The sequence below is a fragment of the Aulostomus chinensis genome, chromosome 24 (genome assembly GCF_037954235.1).
Source record: "Aulostomus chinensis isolate RoL2024-O1b breed Wild chromosome 24, RoL_Achi_v1.0, whole genome shotgun sequence".
In the NCBI taxonomy this organism is placed as follows: Eukaryota; Metazoa; Chordata; class Actinopteri; order Syngnathiformes; family Aulostomidae; genus Aulostomus; species Aulostomus chinensis.
The window spans coordinates 10,681,016-10,699,348 of record NC_141343.1 but is presented as its reverse complement, the minus strand read 5'-3'; the positions used below and the strand labels follow the sequence as shown (position 1 = coordinate 10,699,348).

General features: G+C 44.6%; 3 protein-coding genes across 8 annotated transcripts in view; 2 read left to right on the top strand and 1 right to left on the bottom strand.

The window, feature by feature from the left end:
• The first annotated feature begins 40 nt into the window (after positions 1–40).
• Positions 41–1,969, top strand: cdca9 (cell division cycle associated 9). Of its 2 annotated transcripts, none has more exons than XM_086198009.1 (10): positions 41–366; positions 438–569; positions 643–680; positions 755–806; positions 904–971; positions 1,182–1,243; positions 1,330–1,413; positions 1,506–1,587; positions 1,667–1,753; positions 1,829–1,969. In XM_086198009.1, the coding sequence occupies exons 1-10, from the start codon at positions 255–257 to the stop codon at positions 1,871–1,873; spliced, it is 762 nt and encodes a 253-aa protein (XP_086054135.1). In that variant the 5' UTR covers positions 41–254; the 3' UTR covers positions 1,874–1,969. The 2 variants fall into 2 exon arrangements, with proteins under 2 accessions (XP_086054135.1, XP_086054134.1); XM_086198008.1 differs by having other exon boundaries at positions 48–366; positions 640–680.
• plin2 (perilipin 2) lies at positions 883–7,795 on the bottom strand. Of its 4 annotated transcripts, none has more exons than XM_086198004.1 (8): positions 7,776–7,795; positions 6,353–6,397; positions 5,831–6,026; positions 5,667–5,749; positions 5,231–5,516; positions 2,841–3,019; positions 2,645–2,752; positions 883–2,563 (listed from the first exon to the last, which is right to left on the bottom strand). In XM_086198004.1, the coding sequence occupies exons 2-8, from the start codon at positions 6,380–6,382 to the stop codon at positions 2,201–2,203; spliced, it is 1,245 nt and encodes a 414-aa protein (XP_086054130.1). In that variant the 5' UTR covers positions 6,383–6,397; positions 7,776–7,795; the 3' UTR covers positions 883–2,200. The 4 variants fall into 4 exon arrangements, with proteins under 4 accessions (XP_086054130.1, XP_086054133.1, XP_086054131.1 ...); XM_086198007.1 differs by lacking the exon at positions 7,776–7,795 and adding an exon at positions 7,637–7,655; XM_086198005.1 differs by lacking the exon at positions 7,776–7,795 and adding an exon at positions 6,550–6,666.
• A 7,591-nt stretch (positions 7,796–15,386) lies between these two features.
• Positions 15,387–18,333, top strand: part of adamtsl3 (ADAMTS-like 3) — a 104,654-nt gene continuing 101,707 nt past the window's right edge. For both annotated transcript variants that reach the window (XM_086198218.1, XM_086198216.1), the window contains exons 1-2: positions 15,387–15,555; positions 17,083–17,623. Coding sequence is in view for 1 of the 2 variants with exons in the window: in XM_086198216.1 (XP_086054342.1) it covers positions 17,573–17,623 (51 nt within the window). In the remaining variant the exon portion in view is untranslated. The remainder of the gene's footprint in view (positions 15,556–17,082; positions 17,624–18,333) is intronic.

The following is an 18,333-nucleotide window of genomic DNA, read 5'->3' as shown; positions in this document are numbered from 1 at the left end:
AATGAGTCACTGCCATTCCGGTGAGCCACTGTTCAATATCAGGACCCCGTGTCAACTGAGCGGAGCAGGGCAGCAATTAGTGTTATTAATTACACCTGCGTTTGCCCTGTAACGACAGGTGACTGTTGACAAGGACACCAGTGGTTTGTCTCGACGATTAAAACGCCTATGAATATCGTATTTAAATGCGCTCCTGCATGCGAGTGGTTTTGAGGCTCGCAGGAGGCTGACGTTGTGCGGGCCGGCCCGGGAGGATGCCTGTCAGGCGGACAAGAAATGCAGCGAACGTCCAGAACAAGGAGCACTTGAGCAGGGAGATGCGTCGGAGCAGACTTGCTCTCTTCATTCAACAATTTGAGAAAGAAGGTAGTTTAAGATGGGCTTGCAGCGCATCTTCTAGTGATTATTTTTATACGTGTGTGTGTATTTATTGAAAGCTCAAGAGCGGCTGAATGAGCTGGAGGGCAAGATGGAGGACATGTTGGCAACAGTGGACAAGGTCTTCAAGGTGGAGCTGATGAAAATGCCGCCTTCTCTTCGAAACACGCGTATAGGGGATCTAATAAGCGGTGAGTAGGATGCCTCGTCACATTTTAAGAGGAAACTTCCACGTTCAACTTTTATCCTGTCGACTGTCAGAAGAGGAGATCTCTGCCAGCGAGGTGTCAATCGCCATGAGGGTGAGTTTTCAAAGACGCGTCTGCCGCCATCCAGGAACCCTCCGTGTAACTCCTGTCACTGCTACATTCCGCAGAACGAATCCTTGGAGATGCACCAACCTCTCAGGAGAGTACCCAGTAAAAGAGGTGGTCTTATTTATTGAGAGAGTAAAATTCTAAATCGAAAATGAAACTTTTTTTTAATTATTATTTTGTGTGTGTGTGTGTGTGTGTGTGCTGCTAGGGAAATCAACAAATTCTCCTCCAGTTCAGCCCAATCAAGCCCTGAAGTCCTCAGCAAAGACCTCCAGGGTACCGTCTCTGTCTTGAATGATGGCTTTTCAACTTTGGTATTTGTGTGCTTTCATTGGTATGAAATCTGACACGCGGACTTAAGTATGCTTCACAATTCCAAGCCCACCTGATCAAACTGACTTGTTATAATTGAGCCTACCTTTTTTTTTAAGGTCATCTTTAATATGAATTCTGCATTAAGAGTCTATTGGAATCTTTCTATTACAGGGGGCAAAGGCGTCAAAAAGAACCAGGACATTAGTTGGCAGCAACAGCACTGGAAACCTGAGGTAGTGTGTGTGTGTGTGTGTGTGTGTGTGTGTGTGTGTGTTAGGGTGCTTCTCGTGGGGTGTAACGTGGTGGTCGCTCTTGACAGATGTTCTGCGGCGACTGTGAAAAGGACCCTGAGCCACTCGGCGAAGCCCGCTGACGAGGCCGTAACGCGCAAACCAAAACTCAGGTTGACGCTTGCTGCCTTTTTTTTTTTTTTTTTTAATCGAACCTCCCAGGAGGAAGTCTAACAAAATCCACTGACTAACGTGGTGCTCTCAGGTCAGTGGAGTCCGCCGGTGACCTGCATTGTTCAGCGGCAGGATCTGCAGCACACATCTCGGTCACCACAGCGCAGGGACAGGTACCGCGGCGAGAAGCCCGTCTACTGTCGTCTTGCAACCTCCGGAGAGCCTGACGAGCTTCTCCGTCTTTCGTTTTAGACCGTCTGCTTTTCTGAAGAGACCAAAGATGAAATCAACGTGGACCTGCTGGATGATATGGCGTGGTGCCAGATTCAGAACCTCTCGGTAAAACCAAGTTCTCTCACGAGTGTTGAGCTCCTGAGCTGTTCGGCTTCACCAGTGGTATGTTTGCACTTTCAGAGGCTGATTGAATATTTGTCGGGGCAAAGCCGCTGCCAGCGCTGAGCGACTATTCCACTGTCACCTGGATTTTTATGTTGGCTGTTTTAAAAATAATAATAAAGCTCACGTGTCAAAGGTAAAACGGTCTCTTGTTTTATCTGTAAAAGATCATGGAAGGTTGAGATTACATAGCATTTTCATTTTTCTGCAGACTTGAACAGAACGTGGGTAGCTTGACTTGAGCACAGAAAGTCTTACAACTTCGGTAAGTAAGTGACTCTAAACTCTCATCCCATTTTGCAGAATTCACGAGTAAATTCTTAAAAAATGTGACAGCAAAGCTGGGATGGATTTCTACTGCCAGTGGGACTCGCTGGGCCTCCTCCTGGTCTACTTGGGTAGCGGCCCGGTAGTGGGGGTCTGCGTCTCCTCAGGAGCCAGACGGGGGTAGAAGGGTCCGACAAGCCAGTTGAGTGGAGTATTATTGACCAGGTAATCCATGACGTTGTCTAAGGAAACTTTCATTCTGGCCAGCTGGATCTTACTGTTGGTCCAAAAACTGTCCGGCAAGTCTCCTAGCACGTTAGCCTTGCTGAAGCTGGCGTACATCTGCGTAGCAGAGCGGCCGAGTGAGAGCGCCTCCTGCTGGATGTGGTTGGGGAGACCCTGCAGGCTGGAGACCAGGACCAGGCAGGTGGTCTGGAGCTGCTGAGTGAGGGATCGGGCCAGGGCCAGGGTGTGTGACTCGATTACCTTGATGCAAACACAGACGTCAAAATCCTTACCAAGGGGTAAAACCACTTTAACCCTGAACCTTCTGGATGGATCTCTTACCTCTGCCTCCCTTTCCTGTTTTGGGCCAGAGGACTTTGGGCCTTTAGAGGAGTTTGGTTTGCTCTGAAGTTGGTTGGCTGTGTCAATATTCTTTTGGCCGTGTAAAATCTAGACGAAACATCACTTGTAAATGAGCTACTTGACACGACAGAGACTCCCATGTTAACTTGTACTGGAACTGACTGAGGGGACCCACCTGGTCAGCGGTGGAGTTGAGCTCTGAAATGTACTCCAGGCTCCGCTGCTTCCCGTCCCTTATTTTGGCTACAGCCCTCGTGGATGCTCGCTGTCGCAGTTTGGTGGAGAGGGACCCCAGACGGACGTAGTAGCTCCGCTCACTCCTGTCGAAGCCTGTCACAGTTTTAGCTTCCAACTCTGTCACAAGGCAACGGATCAGGAGAACGAAAATGAAGTTTGGTGTTTGTGTTTTCGTTCATGACATCTGTATATAGTTGAGAGGAAGTTAAGTGGTGTGTGTGTGTGTGTGTGTGTGTGTGTGTGGGGGGGGGTTCTGTTCTCTGATTAAGTGGCTGGACATTCAAGCAGCGAGGAATGTAGTTGTTTATAAGTGGACTCTTGTAATCAGATCAATTTAACCCAACAGTGCTGAGGATTCTGCAGGGCGCAGTTCTCTCTAAACAACCCCTCTATTTTAACGACCACGAGGGGGGGAAACCCCAGACCACTGCAAATTCAGATTGTCGGCCGAGCATAATCGGATAAGTCCAGATAAATCTACTCTTACAAACACGCTCCAGCTGCCTGACCTCTAACATGTTCTAGAATCCTAATCTTGCTTAAAATTTCATGACAGTGGGGAATTCCAAGCCACGTGGGATGATTTAGTGAGGAGGACAAATGAAAAATAAATGAGCTTGATGGTGAAAAATGGATTAGCCGCGTTTCAGAGATGCTGTGAGCACCGGTCCACTACTGGTACACACAATGTAGCATAATTACATCAAAGTGACCACATGAGCAGCATTTTGGAACTGCACCTCAACCTACTTGACCCCCCCCCCCCCCCAATCAACAGAGACAGAGGTTTTCCGTCACATTTGATGTCACAAATGCACCGTAAACTGGTAAAAGTGGCATGGGGTTTCAGGACAATTGACCTCATTCATGAAATTGTATGTGCAAATTTGTTCTTGCGCGCTAGCACCCCCCCCAAAAACCCTCAAGTTAATCTCACAGGCAAGGAGCAAAGCCTGCCTGACGGTCATTTGTAATGTTTTGCCTCTGATGGGTCTCTGACTCAACGGCGAGCTAAAAGTGAACACATTTTTAGCATCAGAACGTTGAACAAACGAACCCCCAGGGTTCAAAACAATGAACACAATCCCTGTTGTGCATTGTTCCCTGCATATATCTGGCCCTTTTAACGCCACGTGTCATAGCATCACGCTATTAAAAAAAAAAAAAAGGGGGGGGGTGAAAATTTGCCTTTCAGGTGTCTTGTTCTTAAAACTACACATGGATGCTGCACAGTCATGTGACCCAGAAATGAACCGTACAATTTAACAACCAATATAGCGCCTAAAATATGCTGAGGCCACGGAAGATCATAATTAGCACACGAAAAAACTAAAGTTTACCAATGAAACAAAGGGACCTGAACAACAATAACCTCACTTGATGTGAGGAGAGGCTGCAAACCGTTCATTACCATATACGGTCAACAGGAAATAACGGAGCCCTGCGTATCCCCTCTCTGCTTCCGCTGCACATGTGGCCAGCAGTCAGTTGTCTTAAGTTGTTGGAACATCATTTTTATCTTAAGATGGTGGGGTTTTTTTGTTGTTGTTGCTCCGGAGTAGACGTGAAGTCCTTCATTTCAATGCACACTGAAGGTTTGGGTTCATTCGTTGTAGTTTAATCACTGGGCTGACACGATCGCCCGTCATTGTGCTTGGTCCTAGTTAACACAGCTAAACCTTCTGCTTTTAGTGCTGAATTGGACAAATGGGCACGAGACGCGGTTATTAACATGTTAAGAAAAGTGGTGGCACTTATTAGTCCAAAAAAACAAAAGGGGAACACTTTACAGTTTCCGCAACAATGTTTTGGCAACGTTGAACGTTACGCCTCCGTCGATTTTAGATCTTAAATGTACTCGTTTGGTTATTTTGGTTCATGAACATTTTCCAGTACAAAACAACGTAAACTAGCCAGAGACCACTTTCTACTGTACCTGTTGCCCCCGATAAATCTCACCTCCAAGCTTAATTAAAAAAAGCGCAAATACAAAGTACAATTATGTAATAAACAGTACACACGACACTTTGATCTGCAATCACTGAAGTCTTTTAATCTGTGTGGTATCAGCGTTTGCTTTGCTGTAGGCTGTTGAACTTCCTTTTTAGAAAGATAAAGGTCGCAAAACAAAACCAGCCTCAACCAAAACTGTACATCAACACTATTTGTGACATTAACTGTACAAAACTGGATGAACAAAATCAGGACGCCTGATTGGGTCGCCATTGCCTCTCGTCTGACGAAGAGGTACAACGAGATGGAGTAATCTTGGGCTATTTTGAGAAATGGCGGCGCTGTTAACTGATCATGAGTTAGATTTCTACTCACCCAAGTCCTCGTCTACCAGAGGCAGGTACTGCTCTACCAGGCTCTCTGAGGTGGTCAGAGCCGTGTCCACGCCGCTGCTGACCAGCTGGGCCACACGGCTGTCCAGCACTGTGCTGACACTCCCACTGACGACAGCCTTGGTCTTCTCCATCCCGTCCTGCACCACACCCCGAGTCTTTTCCACTACGCTGTTCAGGGTGTCGGAGACAGCCACCTTAGCACCAGACACTTTGACTGTCACCGCGTCTTTGGTGCTGCTCGCCACATCCTTGGCGCTGGAAACGATCTGCGACGGGGTCAAATCAATGTCAGTGATTACAGCTGTGTTTGCAAGTAGGTGAGAAGGCAGCGGTTAAGAAACAAGGGTCAAAGGTCACATTCCAGCAAGTAGCCTGAGGATTGTGCAAATTAGTATGGTCGATATTCTGATTCCTACCTGCTCAGAGGGCTGGTACAGATTCGGCAAGGATTTCTCAATCTTGTCCAGACCTTTACAGGCCAGATTATTGGCAATGGCGACTGTAGGAAAACACACCAGTGACGATGATGAGGAAGAAACATCGCTATGTGGATAATAGCAGCAGGTCGTCTGCTTCTTACTCTGAGGTTCCAGCTTGTCGATGATTGGCGAGGCAGTGGTGAGGGCCGCAGCGGTGAGGGTCAAGACTCCTTGCTCGGCTGCCTCGCACACAGACCTGATGTAAGGGTGGGTGCTTTTGGTGTTGGAGTACACGCTGAACACCAGGTCGTAGGTGGAGCTCACCAGAGGAAGGCTGCTCATCCTCTCTACCGCATTCTGGGGGAAAATCCTAAATTTGTCTTGCGTTCATTTACTTTTTATTCACCGACTCATATCTTTCCTTTCTAAGTCCTCCCGGCTGATGTGACGAACTAGATTGACTTACAGTGCTCAGAAAACACAATTTGTCACAGCTGGAACGATATTTTGCTCAAAACTACATAAAAGTTGCTCACTGAAAGCATCTTGCAATTCCAAAGAGTTTCTACACTATAAAACATTATACTTAAGGTTGTCCAGATGACAAGTGTTTAGTGGCTGAACTCAGTCAACAAAACCGTAAAAAAAAAGCAGCTAAATAAGAACAATTATACCAAACTTACCTGCTTTGAGATAACTGCAGTTGCAACCATGTTTGCCGAAACTTCCTAAAGAGGAGACGACACAATTAAAGTTGTACGTAAAAAACAAAACAAAAACAAAACACCACAAAATACTGCTACCGTGTTTCATTGCCCTGGCTGTCCAAAAGCGACATAACATTCTCACCCTGACAACCGTACGTCGTCAAGACACTCACCGTACGACGCTAAATCTCTGGAATGTGGGCGCTTGACGACGCGAGCCGTATTTATATTCCGTAATTATCGCGAGATTTGGTACAGAGGTTTGACGTAAGCGACGGTAACGGTTCTGGGGCAAAGGTAAACAGGGCTGAAAGTTGACAGTCGGGAAATTCCGATGTCACGTTAACAAGCGATGACACGTAATGACACACAGACATCCGCGTTACTTTTGGTCTTAATCACGGACCGTCAGGTCAGTCGGGGAAAGGTTAATTTTAGCGGAAATCATTCACGTCAGAGCTCCCAGTGACGCTGATTTAGCCTCCAAGAGGCAAAAAATAAACCCAATTAATGATGTAGTAAAAGCAGCGAAAACGTCCCTCGACTCCCTGAGTGTGAATGTCAAAGAGAAGGATGAAGGAAAAAAAATCAGGTCCTCGATTGTAGAGAATGTACGAGTCGCGATAATGAAAGTATTGGGTGTTTAATGTGAAGTCAATGTAGAAACTACAAATTGGGTGTCTTTATTATAAATTACATTCTAAGATGTGGTAGTTACGCCTGGTGGGATTCATTTTAATACTTTTTTTAAATATAAACCTTGAGCTTTATTGTCAAAATAAATATTCACTTTGTGATTTTACTTATTGTTTGAATTACTCGGATGAGGAGGGAATTCCAAAAAAAAAAAAAAAAGGATTAAAAAGAATCCCATCGCAGTCGACTCGGGTCACACCTTCACAATCATCACGAAAGTCAAGATTACATTTATAAAAAGGAACAGCTGGTGCTATAAAAAGAATACGCCATCAGAAATTCATCCGTTTCCATTCCTATCAACTTTGCAGTGGTGATGGTTCCTGTTTTGCTTCATCGTTCATCTATTTATTGACAGCCGTTGACAAGTTAACTCAGCATTTTTGGGGCTATCACCTATCGGCGTGAAATGCTTGCTGCACGACAACATTCAAGTTAAAGTCTTGGCTCAAATACGATTGTAATGGATGTAGGAAATTAGAACGGACTAACACCTCTCTTAATATATTCCTGATTACTTGATTTGATGGCCTGAATGGTAACACATGTCAGTGTTTAACCCACCAATGAACAGCCCCGCGCTTGCCAGTAGTTTATCAGAGCCAGATGTGTGGCCCTGGATGTAATTCGAGTGTTTCTCTGCTTTTAAGTGTCAGTGTATGTATGAAAAAAAAAAAAAATCAAATTGGACACGAGTGAAAACCTTATGAGGAAACTCGTCAAAGATCCAATGTGGCTCACACATTTTTATCCTGGAACCTCTCGGGGCTCATTTATCAAGCCTTGAAGAACTCAAACGTGAAAATGTTGGCGTCAGTTTGATACCGTCTGAAGGAAGTCCGTGTTAAAAGAGGTTGTTGTTTTTTTTATATACATTTAATTACACTAATATGAAATGCACTACGAAAATAAAACACTGTGCGAAGGCCAACATGGATGCCTACTGATGCCACGTTGTCCTGGACATGCGACAGATCCGGTTTTACAGTCTTTTAATTGCTTTTATCAAGGTTTATGGGATCTGACGCAATGCCGTGTACGGAATCATGACGCGACAGGATGACGCTGGTTCTGTGTAGGCCTGAGGAACTTTGAGGCTCCCTCACTGTGTTAAGCATGAAATTGCTTAAAGTTTTATTTTTATTGTATTTTTATTTTGAGGAGTACGTAGACATCCAACATTTCGGTGACATCTGACGAATACGCAACTTGCAGGACGCCGTTCGGAAATGTTTTATTGGATGATTGTCATCAAACCTCTCTATAAAACAGCCGAAAAGTTTACTCTGGAATTAAAAATGTTTTCCCTGCATGGAAGACTTATTTAAATCTGCCTTTCGATGAGGTCAACGATCTGATTAGGATCTCACAAAATCCGCTCAAATCGATGTCACTCCTTCACCAGGACGTCACAAATTCTGCTGGAAGGACGTAAGAATCAGAGAATCCCTCACCAGGCCCCCCGCCCCCTGACCGGCAACGTGTAATCAAGGAGTTCAAAACTAAAGAGACAGTTTTATTGAAAGGTCACAAACTATATTTCACTTGAGAATGTGTGCAATCGACCATTATGTATAATTTGATCAGATACTGAAAATAAAGTATATGACGCAATCATATACTTTGCTGGAGGACCAATTCAGTACTTGTTGCACACATTGTCGTTTGCAAATTTGCACCACTAGATGGCACTGAAGTAGACTATATTTCTGTCGCAAGTCACTGGCATTGTATTTAGTCGTTGATCACATGTACAGAGGAAAGTATCAGCCAAATTTTTAAAAAAATGTGTGATTATTTTATCAATTTGTCATAGTAATTACCCGCACATTTGTTATTTTTGAAGTTCAAAGCAACAATTGCAAGGAAGCATTTTCAGATCGACAGACAGACCCCCCCCCCCCTCTCTCTCTCTCATCCCACACAGGCGCAGGATAAGAAGCAGGATCAATCATGGTCCCTCTGCCCTCCTGCTCTCCCACTGCTGATGTGTAGGTGGTGGTAGTCTTGGCAGGACTCTGACTGGGACATTTTCACACCAGCATCCTTTTCTTGAGCCCTCTGATGCAGGTATGGTTAGTGGCTGCATGCCAAGGCTCCTGGCTGGGTAATGGATACTTGTGGGCTACTGGGAAAGTGTCGCACCTCCGGATCACACGCAGTCAGAGGCACTGCCGGGAGAAAGAGCGCAGGCAGAAAGAGAGTGGGAGAGAGGCTGCCTTTTGAAGCCTCTTCAGATCACGGCTCTCTGACATGTCAGACGCCGTTGCTGCATTCAATACACCTGCCGTCAGACAGGACTTCTAGACTTCTATCTGCTGGACAGTCCATCTGGATTGAATACATGTGGTGGAGATGCACGACTAAAAGTACGCACACATCCATAATACAGATTTCTACTCTGGTCTCTTGAAAAACCCCTTCTAAAGGCCCTAAAATATAAGTATATTATTTATCCACAGTCATTCAAACCTGTGGTCATGCTCACTCATGCACTCCATTTTGGATGATTGCCAAGTATAAGCTCCATGGCAACCAAACGCCGTCGAAACCTTTTTAGCCTTTGGTTTTGTGAGGTCTTCACAACTGATTGCAACTTTAACGGAATTTGGAGCAGAAATTCAATTGTGAGATGTTCAAAGCTATATTATGCTAAGAACAAGCTAGACCACAGATGCATGACCTCATCACCCCAACTAGCTTTAAACCCCCGCCGCCGCCGCCTTAAAAGCTCAGAAATTTATGAGTTTGGTGTTTAGTAACTCTTTTTCTGGCATTCAACCGAAACCCCATTCAAAAATCCTATCAAGATGGAGATGTTTAGAAATTTTAACTTACATCTGGGATTTATGATCCATTCCACTAATTTCCAGCCAAACTCGGCGGCTGCTTTTGAATAATGTCAGACCTGTTCATCATTCGCTCGTGGTTTCAGTCTAATAAAGCCGTAACAAGTCCTTTCGGAGAACTCATAAAGCGGATAAAAAAAAAAAAAAGACGGGGAGGTTTTGATGAGAAAATCTGATTTCAGGTTTTGTTGAGCTGAACTTTTCAGGTGTTACCACAGGTAACTAACGACAGGTGACCGACCACCAGACAGACAGACCGTGACGGCTGCGCCTTGCTAGCCGTAGCTCGCGAGCTCTACCCACTCATCCAATATGTGAGGCTTCAAAATGGAAGACATTTTTATGGTCTACGAGCTTTAAGTGGCTTATGATTCTTTGCCCCGATAGCTGCTGTTTTAGGAGGAATTTCCGAAGTGAAGGTGACAATTTAGCATGACCAATAAAGCTCTTTATTATTTTAACGGCAGCTGGAAAATTCTTCCACGTGCGTTTCATTTTATTCTAATAAATGTGAGGTCAGTTTTTTTATGTTTCTAATTCATTTGCACACGCAATCATATAATCATTTCTAGCCCGCAGCCATTATTTTTAATCAGCGCATGTGTTGAGTCAGGTGAAAGCTTTTCATTGCTATTTGGAATTAAATGTTTTTTGTTTTTTTTTACTGAATGAAATAGTAAAACGAGCCCTTAAAAATATCATATAAAATAATTGTTGTAGATGTTTTATGAAATGAACAAGGCTGCCATTATCAAGAAATTCCTGCCTGTCATTTTGATCAAGTGAACTACGCTGTTGAATTTACTCTCAAATGTCAGCATCTGGGACCAAAATAGCTGCAAAAACATTGTAGCCCCGCTGCCAAATTTGGCACTCGTATTCCTCCCAGCATCCACCCAACCCAGCAGCAGGAGAGGCTGCGCGCGTGGAAACGGATTCCAGCCTTGACAACAACTGGTCAGCGTAGACGGTGTGTGTTTAGTAGCACGGGAACTCCTTTTTTTTCCTACTTTTGCGAGCAGAAATGTAGACAAGCGAACTGTGCACCTGTTGAACGTAATCCTCAAATAATGATGCCCGCTCATTAGCTGACGCTCCCAAGTTAACCGTCCACATTTCCCACTGAGAGGATCAACTCCGAAAATGACTCTCCGGTTTAATTTGAAAATAAACTCCTTGATATTCCTGGTGGGGCCACACCCTGACCCCACTTCCACATCAATAATGATTTTTTTTTTTTCCCTGCAATATTTTCTCAGGATAAAGTCTCATCTTGCGTTATTGGATGGGCACTGACCTGTGAGGAGCTAAGCCCGTCAGCGAGCGCATACTTTGACTGGGTCAGCCGGGAGGTGAGACAATAACCACCGAAAGCATTTCCCTGGTGTGGCTCGGTCCACGTCCCACATGACCCTGCCATGTTTCCACTCTATCCAGTCACAGGCCATTTTCGGAGCAGTGCTGGGATTAGCAGGCCGGGTGTTTGTACTGGCAAAGGGGCAGCAATTCACAGCTATATTTTCTCCGTGATGTTGCTGACAACCAGACCAAGTCAGAGTAATCATGATATAATTGAGAACGATCTGAAACCAAATGTCGAGGCTCTACTGTCCTAGCTAGTGTTTGCAGAAAACAGCTGCTTAAATAGGCACTTAGAAGGAATTAGAATAACATTTTTTACATCCCAGCGTGTGAGTATGCCTCTGTCTGTGTGCAAGTGTGTATATATGCGTGGGCTGGCCATTTGGGCACCTACACAGACAATCTCTTTGTTTTGGATGTGTTCGTTTAAGCCTCCGGGGGCAGACAGGAGCCAAGAACAACGTGGGAAATGAGCCCTCGCTTCAGTTCTGCTTTCTCTCTGGGCTTTTCCTTTTTCGTTCTCCGTGTCAGGCGGACATTCACTTGGCCTTAAAACCGGTACCTAAGGTGGGCAGAAGTTGGGGGGACAGATATGAGAGAAACCATAATGGGAACTGAGTGGCGCTTGATATTCCAGCCGAGCTGTCTATCATTCCTCTTTCCCTCACAAACAAACAAGGGAAGAGGCTCGACCCAAGCGGTCTCTGGGTAGCCAGTAGTGAATACTGCGGTGCTGAAATTTGAAATGACCCCCGTGTGAGGTGTGATGCATCAGCACTGCCAATTTTTTTTTTCCTTTCATATTCCAGGAAATAAAGCAGATGAGTCATAAGAATTATGATGCACTGACAGAATAACAAGCACACATGTCAAGCACATGTTTATCGGCAAAAGCCTAATTAAAAGGGAAATAAAGGGACAATAAAAGATGGGATTAAGGCAGGAAATGAACAAGAGGGCTAAGAACATCCTGCCTTATCCTTGTAGACGAAGCTCGGTGATGTTTGAGCACTTCTAAGCTATCCGACAGCCCTTTTATTGAAATAACAGACACCCCCATTCAAAAATGCAGTCTTCTTTTTGCTGCTGTATCTTTTTTTTTTTTTTTAGTTTAACCCGTTGCGAGATCATTTATTGCTGAGCTGGGGTGGAAAAACCACATGATGCTTCTCTTTGTCATGAGATGGCAGGAAATCCTGGATTTGTACAGCGTGATCCCTTAATCTTGCTGAGTGGAACTTGCTACCAAAGTCATTAATTGCTAAATTGTTATAATTGGCAAATGCATGATCTTTCAGCTCGGTTTAGCTTCAGGCGGGGATTCACAAAAGATTCAATACTTCTCTTATAAACTGAAGACAAAATCACGCTCTTGTTTTCTTGGACAACCGATCATTGGCAGCTTTGTGATGATCGTTGCGCCCGGCGTTTGATACTTGGATCTGCGCGGACACTGCGGCCGAGCAACAGCACGAGTTTTCCTTTTCTCCGGAGACTCAAATATGAGCAGAAATACACAGTTAGAGAGGCAAATTCTACATAAAGGCACTGAGAAAGGCAACCATGAGGTGGTAAGCAGGCTGAGGGGATATACTGGCGTTAGGGGAATGAGTCATAAAACCCAGAAATATATTGGCATTGTTGAAAGTTCAGTTTCCTCATTTCTAAGCCAATGGGTTTTCAGTTGAACAACCAAAATAAGGTCTGTTGTCAACATAAGACCCCCCCCCACTGGCGGATTTGTTATGTCTTCAAATCTGCTGACCCCACATGCGTTCAACAACACTTCAGAGGTTGTCCCGGACATTAAACGTCGTCGTACTGAAAACGGAAGCGCAAAGCTAAGCCGTGGCCTGATCATGCGCATTGTCGTTTGTTTTTGCATAACGTAAGCAAAAATGAAAGCGTGGAAAAAAAATTAAAGTCGAGCTTCTTCTTTTTTTTTGTTGGCATTAACCCAAAACTCAATGTAAAATTCCCGTCGGCTTTTGGTCAACTCAGGGTGACGCCGACGTTCAGACTGAACGACAAAAATACTTCACCCCTGCAGCACTCCGGCACGAGTAAATATTCTCAATACTTAAAGAGGTGTGCATGTTTCAAATTTGACATTTAAGTTATTTTTACATTTCCATCAAGTACAATATGAAGGTTTTTTTTTATATCAACCTATAGAATGAATATTAAAAGGATTGCAAACAGGGGATATGGGGGCCAATTGCAGGGACCGTATGGGACCTCATTTAAGAGATTTAATCGGTAGGTGTTAGGTTGTATTTTACATCCAGGCAGTGTCCAGCCTGTGTTTTTCCCCTATTTTCAGTCTCATGGTATTGGAAAGTAACAAGATTTTGCATCATTTAACAGACATGTATGAGTGGTATCAACATTTTTCATTGGAAAATGACAAGAAACTCTTTCCCAAAACATTTCCAAACTAGTCCAGGTAGCTTTCCTCCCACTTCTAGTCTAGTCTTAAGATTACTGAGTTTGCTTCATCTTTAAAGGTGCACTAAGCCTTGTTGCGTGGTTTCAGCGTGATTTCATTTTTGTCTCAAATCCTAGGCGTCTCCCCTCGATCCGCGAGTTGCCCGCCCCCTGAATCTACGATGAAAAAGTCCGGTCCCTGGAGACGACTCAGGGCTCACAAATGGCAAACAAACACTGAGTGCACAGGATGTGCACATAAACATAAAATAACTATGTTCCAGCCAATCACCGACAAAATGGGGGGGGGGGAGTGCGCGTGCATACATCGGGGAATAAGCAGAGTCGACTGAGTGGCCTAGTAGCTATGACACTCGTAAGCCATTTTTCAGTGAAATAGTTTGTTTTTCCTAGCTTATTCTGTAGGTCCTAGCTAGCATCGATTCCAGGAAGGACATATTCTTCAAGAAGTGTCTCTTTCGCGTGACCTCATAAAATAATTTTAAATATATCAGCGGTAACTCATAACTTCATATCGTAAAGATATGGTATAAAGACTCAGAATATAAATTTACTCACCAAACAGTTGGAGTTTGCTAACTCACCTTAGCGACGTTAGCGCAGCGCGGGTCCACTTGACATCAACGGAAACGACGTCAGGCTACAACGCTCAGTGCACCTTTAAATGACACATTTATAACTCTTTGAAAGAAATCAAAATCAGAAACTGTTACTTTAGAGTTACAGTCTGACATGAAAGAAATTGTTTATATTTGTTAGTAGCAGTTAAGTCAGTAACACTGACTGCCATGATGGCCTGGGAGATGTTAGCTTAGCATGAAAACTTGGGGTAAACAATTATTTTCAGTTTTTTTTTTTTTAATCACGAAGTCTCTGCTCTGGGGATGTTTGCGTTGTGGAAAAGAAACCTATGTTTTTGTTGTTGTTGTTGTTTTTTAAAATCCGTTAGCTGCCTCTTTAATGTAAAACAAGCTAGCCCGTGTTCCTGGAAAGGCATTTTCTCTTACTGGTATCTGGCAAATTCCTGGCCTCTCTTTGAACACATGTGACAAGCAGCACTTTGACTCTCAGGCCAAATATGACTGATCAAACAGTTCTGTTTGGTGGCAGCTAAACGGAGACAACCAGCTTACTCATATGGGGCGCTGCACTGACCTCTGCGGCGTATGTTTTAGCAAAGAAACCAACAAAAGCGCCGTACATGCAACACCCTGAAAGTCGTTTTATGTTGCGTTCAAACAAATAAACTGCGCCGTAGAGTGAGACGGTGGGAGCTGCCCCTCAAAGCGTAAAATTGTCAGAGAACATCCAACCCATCATTGAAAGAGCCCAACTAAATACTGTCATTAGGTGCTGCCTAACCTGATATTTGTCTTCCCACTCTGAAAAGTCCCCCGTACATTATGTTGAGCAAACAACTGACAGATGCTACTTAAGCTTGAGTCCCTATAAATACAAATCATGCCCAAGGCAGTGAATTCACAACTCCGCGGATGGGAGATTTGAGTGAGTGATCTCACTAAACATGTCCGTCAGTAAGAGAGACAGCATTTGTAACATGAGGATGTGGCTTAGCTATGCACCACCAGTCATGATGAATGTAAACTATTCATGACTCCAAGCATTATCTACTGCTTGCTCTGGCTTGGTGGGGTGTCTGCGGTGCTCTAAGGGTGCCGGCGGTTGTCAGAGGTCGACGAGAATCCAGATTCCTTCTTCCTTGGACTTTTCATGATGAATGGTATCTTTGGATTTCAAGAAGCCACATTAGAGGATCGTTGAACCCACAAAGGTGGAAGAAAATTCTCCCACCTCAATCTAAAGGTAGTTTTTTTTTTTTTTTTCCCTTCTCCAAGGGAAACAAACATTTACATTCCTGTGCTCCGAGTGTTAATAGAGATTAAGCTGAATTCAAGCCTGCGTGTCAGACGGCAATTCAGGTAGCTCATACCGCACATTCCTGGACTATTGTGTAGCTCTCAAAGGGCATCTTTGAGCTTGGATGAGGACGGATGACATTCTCAAGGAACATTGTTATTACGGTGGCCTTGGAGAGCTTCAAAAGCCACAAGCAAGTCCTCATGCCCATGGCGCTCACGGCTCCACTTCAAAGAACTTTATCATCTCTCCGCCGTAGTTAGAGTGTCAAAAACAAGACGAATGCATATTCCTCCCAGGAAATACACCGCCGACATGTAACATGAAGTTTGTCCTCTTGTACAGTTCGCGGGCTTTGTTCATCCACAGGACTCACATCAGGTCAGGACAGCGTTTGACCTCGCTTTTCCTGTGGGAGGCAGCCATGTCAAGAGATACATCGCAGGCCTTCGTTAAACTGCACAGAAGTACGATTTGCTTAAAAGACAGGGGGAAGCGCTATTTTTATTGGAGTCAGACAGGAATGGCATGGGTCTCATCAAGGTAAATCAGAAACAGCAGGAGATTTCAATCACGTGCCAGTAACGGCCAATCTTTCATTCCATGCGGCTGATCTCAGTTAGGAAGCAGTCAGTGCTTGATTCAGATACAACTCCTCTTGACCTTAAATGGCACACAGTTGGCATCGCCGGGTCCCTAACTTGAAAGACTAATAAATTTCCTGCTTGAGACTCAAGCAGTCAAGAAGTAGGTGCAGCTGGTGCCCGGTACGAAGGCGTCATACCACAAAAAAAAAGAAGAAATGAATGTTGTGATTGACTGTGACTTCACCTTCATAAATTGTCAGAACTGCAGCAGTCATACAGGTGAAATCAAGACGGGGGAGGGGGTAAAAGTGAATATAACTAGTTTGGATTCTGGCAAAGGACATTTGTTTCACGCCCCCCCTCCCCTCGTGAGTTCATCTCGCTCATCTAGTTCTTTAGATAGATCATGTGTTTGTATGTCTGATCAAAGTATTCAACAATCTAATCTTGAGATCCAGTGAAAACATGCAGTGCAGCCGGATCCGGGCAGAGACAAGTTGCAACAGACTCTAAAACAAAGTGTCAAGGTAGATTCCTAATACCAAATAAGGACGGGAGAGGGTGGGGGGCACACGAGATATGAATTATGCCCACAATTTGATTAATTGTGGCCATCTGATCTAATTTGTACCCACTTTTGATTCATGACTGCTAACAAAATGAGTCCAAGTGTAGGAACAACTGTGTTGTACCTGTCCGCCCCCTCTTTAGGCCTCCTCCTGGACTCCATATATTGACCTTAAGTGATATTTGTGAAAAGAAACAAATGAACAAACATTCAGTTTTACTTATGGGATTCAAATCTGACTTTAACGTTGTTCTGTCACTAAATCATCAACTCACATGTGGTCCGGTTAAGCCGATTTAGGGGGTTTTATGACCACAGGTTCCTCCGGGCCGACTACATTTTCTTCAGCAGCCCTGTGATTTGGATGCAGTATCCGTCTATTTTCGCACCCACCAACGCCCACTAAGCATCACTTCAGCGACCATTAAGCACCGGTGGAGCCGCCTGCCAGAGCGTAACGGCCCGGGCCGGGAGCGTGTTTCTTTAAGAATGTAAGGTGGGTGAGCCCCTTCTACTGACGCACGCCTGGTATGCAAACATAAATTTAGCAGCAACGTGTTTGCAGGGGGAACAAAATATCTGGAAGCGGCCGTGAAGTGTCATGTCGACTGCGGTGTTTTTTGGCCGAGTTTTGTGTTTTCAGTGTCGGTGAAGCGGAGCCCGAGCGCAGAGCGGCGAGGAGGAGAAGCCGCCCGCTGCCTTTCCTACCGGACAGACCGGACGGACGGAACCCGGACACACGGACGCTGAGCGAGCGGTCACTTGTGTATCCCTGCACTTTTGAAAAACCCACTTCAATCCGTCGGAAATGTCAGGAGGCGTTTGGACCGGACTGGTTCTCCTCGCCGCTTGCGTGAAGGTGAGTTCTGCTCGCAGTCGTGCGGGTCCGGTGCGGAGCACGTGAGAGGCATCAAGGCAGATGTTTGTCAAATTGACGCAACACTGAGCTCGTAATCAACTTAAATAAGCGCCGGGTGTTTGTTTATAGCTCGTTTTTGCTCTATAATTTCCCTCTCGCGAAATAAAATCGCCACCTGTTGCTGTCAATCTGACTTATTCGGTGTGTATGAATCCAGCAGGTGCTTTAGCTACGGCTAACACCTTTTTTTTTTAATCACTCGCTCGAGCCTTCTCCTTCGGATTTAAATTGAATTTCAACGACACCCATGAAAAGCTAAAAAAAAAAAAAAATGTGTGTGTGTGTGTGTGTAAGATCAGAATGATTTGTTTGTATTTTGATGAAGCCTCGTCTTCATCCTCTTCCCGGGATGCTGCAGTGAGACGATGGAGAGCAGGCGAACGTTTTGTAAGTTATTGAGTGAACAAGAGTCTGATCAAGAAACGGATTCGACCCATTTCAGCTCCATCAATACTGACAGACATGTCGTCCAACGGGTGCTGTCATGAACAGAGCATCATGAGGTAAATAAGCTCATGTTGAGTCCCGATGATTATTATTTTCACAACATTTCAGCGGATTCATGTAATTTGGGACGACTGAGTTTATTTTGAAATCGTACAATAGCCTGCCTAAGTGACATGTTGTTCCACATTGTTGATCATTGGGTC

Bases quoted from the DNA above. Each gene is read 5' to 3' on its own strand.
- cdca9 (XM_086198008.1), top strand. From the start codon at position 255: ATGCCTGTCAGGCGGACAAGAAATGCAGCGAACGTCCAGAACAAGGAG. The intron at 807-903 runs GTGGTCTTATTT...GTGTGCTGCTAG, and splicing joins GAGAGTACCCAGTAAAAGAG to GGAAATCAACAAATTCTCCT. The intron at 1,414-1,505 runs GTTGACGCTTGC...TGGTGCTCTCAG, and splicing joins ACGCGCAAACCAAAACTCAG to GTCAGTGGAGTCCGCCGGTG.
- plin2 (XM_086198004.1), bottom strand. From the start codon at position 6,382: ATGGTTGCAACTGCAGTTATCTCAAAGCAG. The intron at 5,750-5,830 runs GTAAGAAGCAGA...GTTTTCCTACAG, and splicing joins CGACAAGCTGGAACCTCAGA to TCGCCATTGCCAATAATCTG. The intron at 2,564-2,644 runs GTAAGAGATCCA...GTTTGCATCAAG, and splicing joins AACAGGAAAGGGAGGCAGAG to GTAATCGAGTCACACACCCT.